This window comes from Aphelocoma coerulescens, chromosome 34, assembly GCF_041296385.1.
Source record: "Aphelocoma coerulescens isolate FSJ_1873_10779 chromosome 34, UR_Acoe_1.0, whole genome shotgun sequence".
Classification (NCBI taxonomy): domain Eukaryota; kingdom Metazoa; phylum Chordata; class Aves; order Passeriformes; family Corvidae; genus Aphelocoma; species Aphelocoma coerulescens.
In genome coordinates this window covers 75,385-89,700 of record NC_091045.1, presented here as the reverse complement: position 1 = coordinate 89,700, position 14,316 = coordinate 75,385, and the positions used below count along the sequence as shown (strand labels likewise).

At 55.7% G+C, this 14,316-nt stretch overlaps 2 protein-coding genes across 2 annotated transcripts in view; one reads left to right on the top strand and one right to left on the bottom strand.

Moving 5' to 3' along the window:
* RELB (RELB proto-oncogene, NF-kB subunit) overlaps nt 1-13,691 on the bottom strand; it is a 35,733-nt gene extending 22,042 nt beyond the window's left edge. Inside the window, exons 1-7 of the mRNA XM_068998287.1 lie at nt 13,681-13,691; nt 13,146-13,618; nt 12,809-12,862; nt 9,124-9,518; nt 4,969-5,126; nt 2,608-2,699; nt 603-734 (exon numbers count right to left, since the gene is read on the bottom strand). Coding sequence (XP_068854388.1) covers nt 603-734; nt 2,608-2,699; nt 4,969-5,126; nt 9,124-9,518; nt 12,809-12,862; nt 13,146-13,618; nt 13,681-13,691 — 1,315 coding nt within the window. The remainder of the gene's footprint in view (nt 1-602; nt 735-2,607; nt 2,700-4,968; nt 5,127-9,123; nt 9,519-12,808; nt 12,863-13,145; nt 13,619-13,680) is intronic.
* Nucleotides 13,692-13,976: 285 nt separating this feature from the next.
* CLPTM1 (CLPTM1 regulator of GABA type A receptor forward trafficking) overlaps nt 13,977-14,316 on the top strand; it is a 51,861-nt gene continuing 51,521 nt past the window's right edge. The window contains exon 1 of the mRNA XM_068998286.1: nt 13,977-14,030. Within this exon, the coding sequence (XP_068854387.1) occupies nt 13,977-14,030 (54 nt within the window). The remainder of the gene's footprint in view (nt 14,031-14,316) is intronic.

Here is a 14,316-nt window from a genome sequence, read left to right as displayed (position 1 = left end):
TGGGATATTTTGGGGACCTTTTGGGGGTAATTTTTGGGTGATTGGGGGGATATTTTTGGGATGTTTTGGGGGGATATTTTGGGCCAGTTTTTGGGATATTTTTGGGATCACTTTGTGATATTTCTGGGATATTTTGGGGATAATTCTGGGGGTATTTTTGGGGTAATTTTTGGGGTATTTTGGGGGTATTTTTGGGATATCTTTGGGGATTTTTTGGGGTAATTTTTGGGATATTTTGGGGCTACTTTTGGGATGTTTTTGGGGTGATTTTGGGGCGATTTGGGGATATTTTGGGGGATATTTTTGGGGTGATTTTGGGGATGTTTTGGGCGTGATTTTAGGGTAGTTCTGGGATGTTTTGGGGCGACTTTTGGGATTTTTTGGGGTGATTTTGGGGCGATTTTGGGGATCTTTTTGGGGTGATTTTGGGGCGACTTGGGGATCTTTTTGGGGTGGTTTATGGGGTAATTTTGGGATATTTTTGGGGTGGTTTTTGGGATATTTCTGGGATATTTTGGGGACGTTTTTGGGGGAATTTTGGGGTGATTTGGGGACATTTTGGGGTGGTTTTTGGGGTAATTCGGGGATATTTTGGGACTCACTCTTGTCGAAGATGGGCTGGGACAGCACCGGGCTGAGGCTCCGGGGGATCCCGGCGCGGTCCCGGAACGAGGCCTGGAAGCAAATCCGGACCACGTTGAGATCGACCTCCTGGTGGTTCCGCAGGGATCCCGCTGGAAAACGGGGAGAAAACGGGGGAAAATGGGGAAAAATGGGGGAAAATGGGGAAAAATGGGGGAAAATGGGGAAAGTGGGGGGAAAATGGGGAAAAATGGGGGGAAAATGGGGAAAGTGGGGGGAAAATGGGGAAAAATGGGGGAAAATGGGGAAAATGGGGGGAAAAATGGGGGAAAAAATGGGAAAAATGGGGAAAAAATGGGAAAAACGGGGGGGAAATGGGGGAAAATGGGAAATATGGGGGAAGATGGGGAAAATAGGGGGAAAAATGGGGGGAAAACGGGGGGGGAATGGGGAAAAATGGGAAAAAAGGTGGGGGAGTGGGGAAAACGGGGAAAAAATGGGGGGGAAAATGGGGAAAAATGGTAAACAGGAAAAAAACAGGAAAAATCAGGAAAAAAAGCCAGGAAAAAAGCAGGAAAAAATCGGGAAAAAAACAGGAAAAATTGGGAAAAAATCAGGAAAAAAACAGGAAAGAACCAGGAAAAAAAACAGGAAAAAACCAGGGAAAAAACAGGAAAAATCGGGAAAAAACCAGGAAAAAATTGGGAAAAAAATAGGAAAAAAACAGGAAAAAAACAGGAAAAAAACAGGAAAAAAACAGGAAAAGTCAGGAAAAAAACAGGGAAAAACCAGGGAAAATTGGGGAAAAATAAACAGGAAAAAACCAGGAAAAATTGGGAAAAAAACAGGAAAAAACCAGGAAAAAACCAGGAAAAAAACCAGGAAAAATTGGGACAAATCAGGGAAAAAAACCAGGAAAATACCAGGAAAAAAAACAGGAAAAAAAGCAGGAAAAAAAGCAGGTAAAAAGCAGGGAAAATTGGGAAATATCAGGAAAAAACCAGGAAAAAACCAGGAAAAATTGGGAAAAAACCAGGAAAAAATTGGGAAAAACCAGGAAAAAACCAGGAAAAAACCAGGAAAAATCGGGACAAATCAGGGAAAAAAACCCGGAAAATACTAGGAAAAAAAACAGGGAAAAAAACAGGGAAAAACCAGGGAAAATTGGGAAAAAAAAAAACAGGAAAAAAACAGGAAAAATTGGGAAAAAAACAGGAAAAAATTGGGAAAAACCAGGAAAAAACCAGGAAAAATCGGGACAAATCAGGGAAAAAAACCCGGAAAATACTAGGAAAAAAAACAGGGAAAAAAACAGGGAAAAAAGCAGGTAAAAAGCAGGGAAAATTGGGAAATATCAGGAAAAAACCAGGAAAAAACCAGGAAAAATCGGGACAAATCAGGGAAAAAAAACCAGGAAAATACCAGGAAAAAAAACAGGAAAAAAAGCAGGAAAAAAAGCAGGGAAAAAACCAGGAAAAATTGGGAAATATCAGGAAAAAAACAGGAAAAAAGCAGGAAAAATTGGGAAAAAAACAGGAAAAAATTGGGAAAAACCAGGAAAAAACCAGGAAAAAAACAGGAAAAATCGGGACAAATCAGGGAAAAAAACCCGGAAAATACTAGGAAAAAAAAACAGGGAAAAAAACAGGAAAAAAATCAGGGAAAAAAACAGGAAAAATTGGGAAATATCAGAAAAAAAACAGGAAAAAAACCAGGAAAAATTGGGAAAAACCAGGAAAAAACCAGGAAAAAACCAGGAAAAATCGGGACAAATCAGGGAAAAAAACCCGGAAAATACTAGGAAAAAAAACAGGGAAAAAACCAGGAAAAAAAGCAGGAAAAAAAGCAGGGAAAAAACCAGGGAAAATTGGGAAATATCAGGAAAAAACCAGGAAAAAAGCAGGAAAAATTGGGAAAAAAACAGGAAAAAACCAGGAAAAAAGGGAATAAAGAGGGAAATCCCGGGAAATCCCAGGAAATCCCGGGAAATCCGGGGAAATCCCGGGAAAAGGGGCCAACGCTCACCTTTGAAGGGGTCGATGCCGAGCTGCAGCTTCTTCTCGATGGCGCCCTCGATCTCCTTCTTCTTCACGCACTGAATGCCCAGGTTGCTGAAACTGCCGGGAATCCCAAAATTCCCAATTTTTCCTGCTGCTTCCCAAAGTCCCCTGCCCGAAAACGCCCAAAAAACGCCCCGAAAACCACCCAGGAGATCAAAAAAACCACCCAGAAACCGCCTAAAAGCCACTGGAAAGGTTAAAAAAAAACCACCAAAAAGCCCCTGGAAAGCAGCCAAAAAAGCCAAAAAAACACCAAAAAATAAAAAAAACACCTCAAAACCACCAAAAAAATGCCAAAAAGGTTAAAAAAAAACCCAAAAAAACCCACCCAAAACCCACCAAAAGGATCGCAAAAACACCCAAAAAAGCCAAGAAAGCACCCAAAATGTTAAAAAGGACACCAGAAATTGTCCAAAAAACCACCAAAAAGGTTAAAAAACACCAAAAAAATTAAAAAAAAAACCAAAAAGATAAAAAAATGAGAAACCACCGAAAAAAATGCCTAAAATGTTACAAAAACAAAAAAAAACCCACCAAAAATATTTTAAAAACCCCAAAAACCATAAAAATCTGCCAAAAAGGTTAAAAAAGCCCAAAGAAAAGTCAAACCCAAAAAGATCCAAAAAACCCCAAAAACCACCAAAAAGACGCAAAAATGGGAAAATTCCTGGAAAAATTCCTGGAAAATTCCTGGAAAGTTCCCGGAATTCCAACGGGACGGGATCCAAGGGATATTCCCAGACTTTTCCTGAGTTTGGGATTGGTCTGGAGCTCAAAGGGCCCCAAAAACCCCCCTTGAAATACGAAAAACCTCCCCAAAATGGGAAAATTCCCAGGGAGCGGCGCGGAATTCCCGTTTTTTTTTTGGCTTTTCCCGAGTTTTTCCCGGCTCCCACCTGTGCCGGGGGTTGGTGTGGGGCTGCAGCAGCACCCGGCAGAGCCCCAAAAACGCCTCAAAACCCCCAAAAAAAGCCTCAAAATCCCCCCCAAAAAAAGCCTCAAATACGCCGTGAAAAAGACGCAAAAATGGGAAAATTCCTGGAAAATCGCTGGAAAATTCCCGGAATTCCACCAGGACGGGATCCAAGGGACATTCCCAGCTTTTTCCTCACCTTGGGATTGGTCTGGAGCTCAAAGGGCCCCAAAAACCCCCCTTGAAATACGAAAATCGCCCCAGAAATGGGAAAATTCCCAGGGAGCGGCGCGGAATTCCCGTTTTTTTTTGGCTTTTCCCGAGTTTTTCCCGGCTCCCACCTGTGCCGGGGGTTGGTGTGGGGCTGCAGCAGCACCCGGCAGAGCCCCAAAAACGCCTCAAAACCCCCAAAAAAAGCCTCAAAATCCCCCCCAAAAAAGCCTCAAAAACGCCGTGAAAAAGACGCAAAAATGGGAAAATTCCTGGAAAATTCCTGGAAAATTCCCGGAATTCCAACGGGACGGGATCCAAGGGATATTCCCAGACTTTTCCTGAGTTTGGGATTGGTCTGGAGCTCGAGGAGCCCCAAAAACGCCTCAAACCCCCCCCAAAAATAGCCTCAAAAACTCATGAAAATAGACGCAAAAATGGGAAAATTCCTGGAAAATCGCTGGAAAATTCCCGGAATTCCAATGGGACGGGATCCAAGGGATATTCCCAGACTTTTCCTCAGTTTGGGATTGGTCTGGAGCTCGAGGAGCCCCAAAAACGCCTCAACCCCCCCCCAAAAAAAGCCTCAAAAACGCCGTGAAAAAGACGCAAAAATGGGAAAATTCCTGGAAAATGCCCCGGAATTCCACCAGGACGGGATCCAAGGGATATTCCCAGACTTTTCCTGAGTTTGGGATTGGTCTGGAGCTCAAGGAGCCCCAAAAACGCCCCAAAAACGCCCCCTGAAATACGAAAATCGCCCCAGAAATGGGAAAATTCCCAGGGAGCGGCGCGGAATTCCCGGTTTTTTTTTGGCTTTTCCCGAGTTTTTCCCGGCTCCCACCTGTGCCGGGGGTTGGTGTGGGGCTGCAGCAGCACCCGGCAGAGCCCCAAAAACGCCTCAAAACCCCCAAAAAAAGCCTCAAAATCCCCCCCAAAAAAAGCCTCAAAAACGCCGTGAAAAAGACGCAAAAATGGGAAAATTCCTGGAAAATGCCCCGGAATTCCACCAGGACGGGATCCAAGGGATATTCCCAGACTTTTCCTGAGTTTGGGATTGGTCTGGAGCTCAAGGAGCCCCAAAAACGCCCCAAAAACGCCCCCTGAAATACGAAAATCGCCCCAGAAATGGGAAAATTCCCAGGGAGCGGCGCGGAATTCCCGGTTTTTTTTGGCTTTTCCCGAGTTTTTCCCGGCTCCCACCTGTGCCGGGGGTTGGTGTGGGGCTGCAGCAGCACCCGGCAGAGCCCCTGGGCGCAGTCCTTGCCCACGAGGCCGTGGGGATGCACCCGGTGGGGCCAATCCTTCCACACCAGGCACGCCGTGACCGCCACCTCCGGGATGCCCTGGCAGTTCAGGAGCTGCGCGGGAAAAAGCGGGAGAAATTCCCGGGAAATCAGCCAGGAAACGGCGGGAAAAGGTCTGGGAGGGAGGGTGGGGGGGGGTGGGGAAAGAAGGGGGCGGGGGGGGGATGGGAATCGGGGAAAAGAGGATGGAAAAGGAGGGAGATTCCCTTTCCCGGCTCCCATCTCGATGCTGCCCCAACTGCCCAAACCAGGCCGGAACTGCCTGGAATTCCCCAAATTCATCCTGAAACTGCCCAAATCCACCCGAAATCTCCCCAAATCCATCCCAAAACTGTCTGAAACTCGCCAAATCCACGCCAAAACTGCCCAAAACTCCCTAAATCTACCCCAAAACTCCCCAAAACCGCTCAGATCCACCCCAAAACTCCCGAAATCCACCCCAAAACTGCCCAAAACTCCCCAAATCCATCCCAAAACTGCCCAAAACTCCCTAAATCCATCCTGAATCTCCCAAAGCCCATCCCAAAGCTCCCAAAATCCATCCCAAAACTGCCAAAAACTCCCCAAAACCGCCCAGATCCACCCCAAAACTCCCCAAATCCATCCCAGAACTGCCCCAAAACTCCCTAAATCCATCCCAAAACTGCCCAAATCCATCCCAAGCCTCCCAAAATCCATCCCAAACCACTCCAAAACTCCCGAAGTCCATCCTGAATCTCCCTAAATCCATCCCAAAACTCTCCAAGTCCATCCCAAACCACCCCAAATCCACCCCAAAACTCCCCAGACCCACCCCAGATCCGCACCCCGCGCCATTCCCGCTTTCCCAGCGCCCTTTTCCCGGCTCCCACCTCGATGCTGGGCAGGCTCTGGGCGGCCTCGGTGCTGTTTTCCCCCAGGATGCTCCCGGCGCAGCCCGAAACTCCCCAAACCACCCCGAAACTGCCCAAAACTCCCTAAATCCATCCTGAAACTGTCTGAAACTCCCAAATCCATCCTGAATCTCCCTAAATCCATCCCAAAACTGCCCAAAACTCCACAACTCCATCCCAAAACTACCCGGAACTCCCCAAATCCATCCTGAATCTCCCTTAATCAATCCCAAAGCTCCCGAAATCCATCCCAAAACTGCCCAAAACTCCCTAAATCCACCCCAAAACTGCCCAAAACTCCCCAAATCCATCCCAAAACTGCCCAAAACTCCCCAAATCCATCCCAAAACTGCCCAAAACTCCCGAAATCCATCCCGAATCTCCCTAAATCCATCCCAAAACTCCCCAAATCCATCCCGAATCTCCCCAAATCCATCCCAAAACTTCCCAAAACTCCCCAAACTCATCCCAAATCCATCCCAAATCACCCCGAAATCCCCCTAAATCCCCCGCAGACCACCCCCAAACTCCCCAGATCCCCACCCCGCGCCATTCCCGCTTTCCCAGCGCCCTTTTCCCGGCTCCCACCTCGATGCTGGGCAGGCTCTGGGCGGCCTCGGTGCTGTTTTCCCCCAGGATGCTCCCGGCGCAGCCCAAAACTCCCCAAACCACCCCGAAACTGCCCGAAACCACCCCGAAACTGCCTGAAACCACCCTAAAACTGCCCGAAATCTCCCTAAATCCATCCTAAAACTGCCCAAACCACCCCAAAACTGCCCAAAACGCCCCAAATCCATCCTGAAGCTGCCTGAAACTCACTAAATCCATCCCGAACCTCCCTAAATCCATCCTGAAACTCCCCAAACTCCCTAAATCCATCCCAAAACTGCCCGAAACTTCCTAAACCCATCCTGAATCTCCCCAAGTCCATCCCAAAACTCCCTAAATCCCCCCCAAATCTCCCCCAAACTCCCCAAATCCACCCCAAATCCCCCCAAATCCCCCCCAAACTCCCCAAATCCGCACCCCGCGCCATTCCCGCTTTCCCAGCGCCCTTTTCCCGGCTCCCACCTCGATGCTGGGCAGGGTCTGGGCGGCCTCGGTGCTGTTTTCCCCCAGGATGCTCCCGGCGCAGCCCGAAACTCCCCGATTTATCCCAAAGCACCCCAAAACTGCCCAAAACTGCCCGAAATCCATCCTGAAACTCCCCGGAACTCCCTAAATCCATCCTGAATCTCCCCAAGTCCATCCCAAACCTCCCGAAATCCATCCCAAACCTGCCCGAAATCTCCCGAAATACATCCCAAATCTCCCTAAATCCCCCCCAAAACTCCCCAAATCCCCCCCAAAACTCCCCAAATCCCCCCCAAATCCCCCCAAATCCCCCCAAATCTCCCCAGATCCGCACCCCGCGCCATTCCCGCTTTCCCAGCGCCCTTTTCCCGGCTCCCACCTCGATGCTGGGCAGGCTCTGGGCGGCCTCGGTGCTGTTTTCCCCCAGGATGCTCCCGGCGCAGCCCAAAACTCCCCAAACCACCCCGAAACTGCCCGAAACCACCCCGAAACTGCCTGAAACCACCCTAAAACTGCCCGAAATCTCCCTAAATCCATCCTAAAACTGCCCAAACCACCCCAAAACTGCCCAAAACGCCCCAAATCCATCCTGAAGCTGCCTGAAACTCACTAAATCCATCCCGAACCTCCCTAAATCCATCCTGAAACTCCCCAAACTCCCTAAGTCCATCCCAAAACTGCCCGAAACTTCCTAAACCCATCCTGAATCTCCCCAAGTCCATCCCAAAACTCCCTAAATCCCCCCCAAATCTCCCCCAAACTCCCCAAATCCACCCCAAATCCCCCCAAATCACCCCCAAATCTCCCCAGATCCGCACCCCGCGCCATTCCCGCTTTCCCAGCGCCCTTTTCCCGGCTCCCACCTCGATGCTGGGCAGGCTCTGGGCGGCCTCGGTGCTGTTTTCCCCCAGGATGCTCCCGGCGCAGCCCGAAACTCCCCAAACCACCCCGAAACTGCCCAAAACCACCCCGAAACTGCCCGAAATCTCCCTAAATCCATCCTGAAACTGCCCGAAATCTCCCAAAATCCATCCCGAGTCTCCCTTAATCAATCCCAAAACTCCCGAAATCCATCCCAAAACTCCCCGGAACTCCCTAAATCCATCCCAAAACTCCCCAAATCCATCCTGAATCTCCCTAAATCCATCCCAAAACTCCCCAAATCCATCCTGAATCTCCCTAAATCCATCCCAAAACTCCCCAAATCCATCCCAAAAGTTCCCAAAACTCCCCAAACTCATCCCAAATCCATCCCAAATCACCCCGAAATCCCCCTAAATCCCCCGCAGACCACCCCCAAACTCCCCAGATCCGCACCCCGCGCCATTCCCGCTTTCCCAGCGCCCTTTTCCCGGCTCCCACCTCGATGCTGGGCAGGCTCTGGGCGGCCTCGGTGCTGTTTTCCCCCAGGATGCTCCCGGCGCAGCCCAAAACTCCCCGATTTATCCCAAAGCACCCCAAAACTGCCCAAAACTGCCCGAAATCCATCCTAAAACTCCCCGGAACTCCCTAAACCCATCCTGAATCTCCCTAAATCCATCCCAAACCTCCCGAAATCCATCCTGAATCTCCCCAAGTCCATCCCAAACCTCCCGAAATCCATCCCAAACCTGCCCGAAATCTCCCGAAATACATCCCAAATCTCCCTAAATCCCCCCCCAAACTCCCCAAATCCACCCCAAATCCCCCCAAATCCCCCCCAAACTCCCCAGATCCGCACCCCGCGCCATTCCCGCTTTCCCAGCGCCCTTTTCCCGGCTCCCACCTCGATGCTGGGCAGGCTCTGGGCGGCCTCGGTGCTGTTTTCCCCCAGGATGCTCCCGGCGCAGCCCAAAACTCCCCAATTTATCCCAAACCACCCCAAAACTGCCCAAAACTCCCTAAACCCATCCTGAATCTCCCTAAATCCATCCCAAAGCTCCCGAAATCCATCCTGAATCTCCCCAAGTCCATCCCAAACCTCCCGAAATCCATCCCAAAACTGCCCGAAATCTCCCGAAATCCATCCCAAACCACCCCAAACCTCCCGAAATCCATCCCAAATCTCCCCCAATCCGCACCCCGCGCCATTCCCGCTTTCCCAGCGCCCTTTTCCCGGCTCCCACCTCGATGCTGGGCAGGGTCTTGGCGGCCTCGGTGCTGTTTTCCCCCAGGATGCTCCCGGCCGATCTCCCCTCGCACTCGTAGCGGAATCTCATCCCGCGCTGCTTCGGCTGCTCCGTGATCACCAGGCGCGGCTTTTCCCACTTTTCCGCCTTTTCCCACTTTTCCGCCTTCTCCCGCTTCTCCAGCGCCGCCGCTCCCGGCGTTTGGCACCAGCGCGAGGGCGACAGGGAGAGCCCCCGCAGGCTCCGGGCCAGGCGGGCGTTCCCGGATTCCCGGGAATCCGCCGAGCCCGAGGGGTCGGAGCCGCGCGGGATCAGCTTGGGAAGGGCTTTGGGAACGCTGGGAGGCGGCTCGGGCTGGAAGCCGTCCTCCTTCATCACCTCCTCCAGGATTTCTGCCGGGAAAAGCGGGAATTTCGGGGGGTGGGGGGGCGGGGGTGTGTGTGTCCCGGTGGGTTTGGGGAAGGGAATTCCGGGAGGGGTGGGATGGGTGATGGGGGTGGGATGTGGGATTTAGGGAGGGGGGGTCTGAGGGGGTTCCCGGTGGAATTTGGGGATTTGGGAGGGGGTTCTGGGGGTGGTCCGGGCCCGGATCCTGAATATGGGGGGGGGGGGAATTCCGGCTGAAATTCCAAATCTGGGGGTGAATTCCAGCTCAGATCCCAAATCCCGGACGGATTTTAAACCCAGATTCCAAATATGGGGGTGAATTCCAGCCGAAATCCTGAATCTGGGGGTGAATTCCAGCTGAAATCCCAAATCCGGGAGGGATTTTAAACCCAGATCCCGAATATGGGGGGGAATTCCAGCTGAAATCCCAAATCTGGGGGTGAATTCCAGCTGAAATCCCAAATCCAGGAGGGATTCCCAGCCCAGATCCCAAATCTGGGAATCAATTCCAGCCGAAACCCCGAATCTAGGAGGAATTCCATCTGAAATCCCAAATCTGGGAATGAAATCCAGCCGAAATCCCAAATCTGGGATGGATTCCAGCCGAAATCCCAAATCCAGGAGGGATTCCCAGCCCAGACCCCAAATCCGGGAGGGATTTTAAGCCCAGATCCCAAATCTGGGAACGAATTCCAGCTCACATCCCAAATCCCGGACAGATTTTAAACCCAGATCCTGAATCTAGGAATGAATTCCAGCCCAGATCCCAAATCTAGGAATGAATTCCAGCCGAAATCCCAAATCCAGGAGGGATTCCCAGCCCAGATCCCAAATCTGGGAACGAATTCCAGCTCAGATCCCAAATCCAGGAGGGATTTTAAACCCAGATCCCGAATCTGGGAATGAATTCCAGCTGAAATCCCAAATCTGGGAATGAATTCCAGCCCAGACCCCGAATCTGGGAATGAATTCCAGGGCCGGAGCTGCTTTTCCAGCTCAAATCCCAAATCTGGGAGGGATTTCTGGGCCTCAGATCCCAAATCTGGGAGGGATTCCCAGCCCAAATCCCAAATCCAGGAAGGATTCCCATCCCCAAATCCCAAATCCAGGAGGGATTCCCAGCCCAAATCCCAAATCCAGGAAGGATTCCCATCCCCAAATCCCAAACCCAGGAGGGATTCCCATCCCAAATCCCAAATCCAGGAGGGATTCCCATCCCAAATCCCAAATCCCAAATCCAGGAGGGATTCCCATCCCAGATCCCAAATCCCGGAGCGATCCCAGATCTCCCCGTCCCTCCCGCTCCATCCCCCGCCCCAATTCCCGCCTGGATCCGCTTTGGGATGGGGCCCTGGATTCCCAAATTCCCAGAATTCCGAATTCCCGGATTCCCGAATTCCAGGACTCCCGAATTCCTGAACTCCTGGACTCCCGAATTCCCGGATTCCCAAATTCCCGAACTCCCGGATTCCCGACTCCCAAATTCCCGGATTCCTGAGTTCCCAAATTCCCGGTTTCCCGAATTCCCGAATTCCCAGACTCCCAAATTCCCGGATTCCCAAATTCCTGGATTCCTGAACTCCCGAATTCCCTGACTCCCAAATTCCCGAATTCCCGGATTCTCGAATTCCCAAATTCCCGGACTCCCGGATTCCCAAATTCCCAGATTCCTGAACTCCCGAATTCCCGGACTCCCGAGTTCCCGGACTCCCGAGTTCCCGAACTCCCGAGTTCCCGGACTCCAGGATTCCCAAATTCCCGAATTCCAGGACTCCCAGATTCCCAAACTCCCGAGTTCCCGAATTCCTGAGTTCCCGGACTCCAGGATTCCCAAATTCCCGAATTCCAGGACTCCCGAGTTCCCGAATTCTCGAGTTCCCGGACTCCAGGATTCCCAAATTCCCGAGTTCCCGGACTCCCGAGTTCCCGGACTCCCGAATTCCCGGACTCCCGGATTCCCGGACTCCCGGATTCCCGGACTCCCGGATTCCCGAATTCCCCGAATCCTTCTCGCGGCTCCAGGACCCAGAACTTCCCGGGAAACGGCGAAAGTTCCGAATCCCGCGGGTTCCACTCACCCAAATCATCTGGAAAAGGGAAAAACGGCGCCGTGAGGGGGGAGGGGCCACCGGGAACGGGACACCGGGATGGGGGAGGGGACACCGGGAACGGGACAGCGGGAACGGGGGAGGGGACACCGGGAACGGGAACGGGACAACGGGAACGGGGAGGGGACAGCGGGAATGGGGGAGGGGACACCGGGAACGGGGGAGGGGGGGAGGGGACACCGGGAACGGGACAACGGGAACGGGGGAGGGGACACCGGGAACGGGATAGCGGGAACGGGGGAGGGGACACCGGGATGGGGGAGGGGCCACGGGGAACGGGACACCGGGAACGGGAACGGGACACCGGGAACGGGACAGCGGGGTGGGGGAGGGGACACCGGGAACGGGACACGGGGATAGGGAGGGGAACAGCGGGAACGGGACACCGGGATGAGGGAGGCAACATCGGGATGGGGGAGGGGACACCGGGAACGGGAGGGGACAGCGGGATGAGAGAGGGACACCGGGAACGGGACACCGGGAACGGGACACCGGGAACGGGAGGGGACAGCGGGATGAGAGAGGGACACCGGGAACGGGACACCGGGAACGGGACACCGGGAACGGGAGGGGACAGCGGGATGAGAGAGGGACACCGGGAACGGGACACGGAGACCAGGAGGGGGAGAGCGGGAACGGGGGAGGGACACCGGGAACGGGACACCGGGATAGGGAGGGGGCCAGCGGGAACAGGACACCGGGAACGGGAACAGGACACCGGGAACGGGAACAGGACACCGGGAACGGGAACGGGGCACCGGGATGAGGGAGGCAACACCGGGATGGGGGAGGAGACACCGGGACCGGGACACTGGGAACGGGACAGCGGGAACGGGAACAGGACACCGGGATGGGGGAGGGGACAGCGGGATCGGGAGGGGACACCGGGACCGGGACACCGGGACCGGAACACCGGGAATGGGAACAGGACACCGGGATGGGGGAGGGGACAGCGGGACCGGGAGGGGACGCCGGGATGGGGGAGAGGAGCACGGGGAACGGGACACCGGGACCGGGAGGGGACACCGGGACCGGGAGGGGACACCGGGAACGGACCGGGAGGGGACACCGGGAACGGGACACCGGGACCAGGGGGGGACAGCGGGACCGGGAGGGGACACCAGGAACGGGACACCGGGACCGGGAGGAGACACCGGGACCGGGACACCGGGACACCGGGCCTTTACCTGTCCCCGGTGCTCCGTGAGCCATCGCCAGCCCGGGGTCCTGCACGGCGGCTCCTGCCGGGACACGGCACCGGGAGCGCGGCATCAGCACCGGCACCGCCGCCCCCGGAAGGAAACCGGGCCGTTCCCAGCACCGGGACGGGACCGGGGCACCCCCCGGGACCGCCCCAAGCGCTGGTGCCCTCCCGTTATCCCTCGTTATTCCCCGTTATCCCCCGTTATCCCCCGTTACCCCCCGTTATCCCCCCGTTATCGCGGCCCCCTCCCGCCCCCCGGGGGTCCCGGTTGTGCCACCGGGGGGGATCCCCGGTTCCGCTCCCCCCGGGGCCGCGCTCACCGAGCGGCAGCGCCATGGCCCGGTGCCGGTCCCGGGCCCGGAGGTGCCGGTGCGGGTCCCGGTGCCGCTCCCGGTGCGGGGCCCGGAGGTGCCGGTGCCGCTCCCGGTGCGGGTCCCGGTGGCGGTTCCGGTTCGGATCCCGGTGCCGGTCCCGGAGGTGCCGGTGCGGGGCCTGGAGGTGCCGGTGGCGGTCCCGGTTCGGGGCCCGGTGCCGGTCCCGGAGGTGCTGGTGCCGCTCCCGGTGCGGGTCCCGGTGGCGGTCCCAGAGGTGCCGGTGGCGGTCCCGGTTCGGGGCCCCGTGGCGGTCCCGGTTCGGGGCCCGGTGGCGGTCCCGGTGCCGCTCCCGGAGGTGCCGGTCCCGGTTCGGGGCCCGGTGCCGGTCCCGGAGGTGCCGGTGCCGCTCCCGCCGCCGCCCCCCGAGGCCGCGCCGCCGCCGGACCTGGAAATCCCCGCGCGGGCCGCGCCGCCATTGGCTGAGAGCGCCGTGACGTCACCGCCGGGGGCGCGGTCGGGGAAACCCCCACCGGGAGCGCACCGCTCCGCCATTGGCTGGGCGCGCCAGTGACGTCACGAAGGGAACACCCCCCTAGCGCGCGCGGGGGGGCGGGGCGCGCTGCTATTGGCTGAGCGCGGATGAGGGGGCGGAGCGGGGAACCCCCCTCCCGCCGGGGGCGTGCCGCGCTGCTATTGGTCGGTGTCGTTGTGACGTCACGAAAAGGGGCGTGGTCCGCGCTGCTTCCCGCCCCTCGCTGGGGTCACGTGGGCGCTGCCCCCCCCGCCCCCCCACCCCGGAAGTCTCGCGAGAGCGGCGCGAGAGGAGGCGCAGCAAAGATGGCGGCGCCGGGCACGGAGGCGGCGGCGGGGCCGGGACCGGGCCCGGGGCAGGTCCGGGAGGGAACGGCCGCGAGCGGGGCCCGGCGGGGCGGGAACGGGCACCGGGAGAGGGAATGGGGCGGGAATGGGGACGGGGAAAGCCGCAGGGAGGGAGGGAGGAGCGGGGCAGGGAGTGGGGGACGGGGACCGGGAGCAGGGAGCGAGACCGGGAACGGCGGTGAGGGAGCGGGGGAAGGGGGAAGGGGGAAGGGAGCGGGGTGGGGACGGGAACAGGGACAGAGGAGCGGGAGCGGGACTGGGATAAGGTCCGGGACCGAGCCTGGGGATGGGGAGCGGG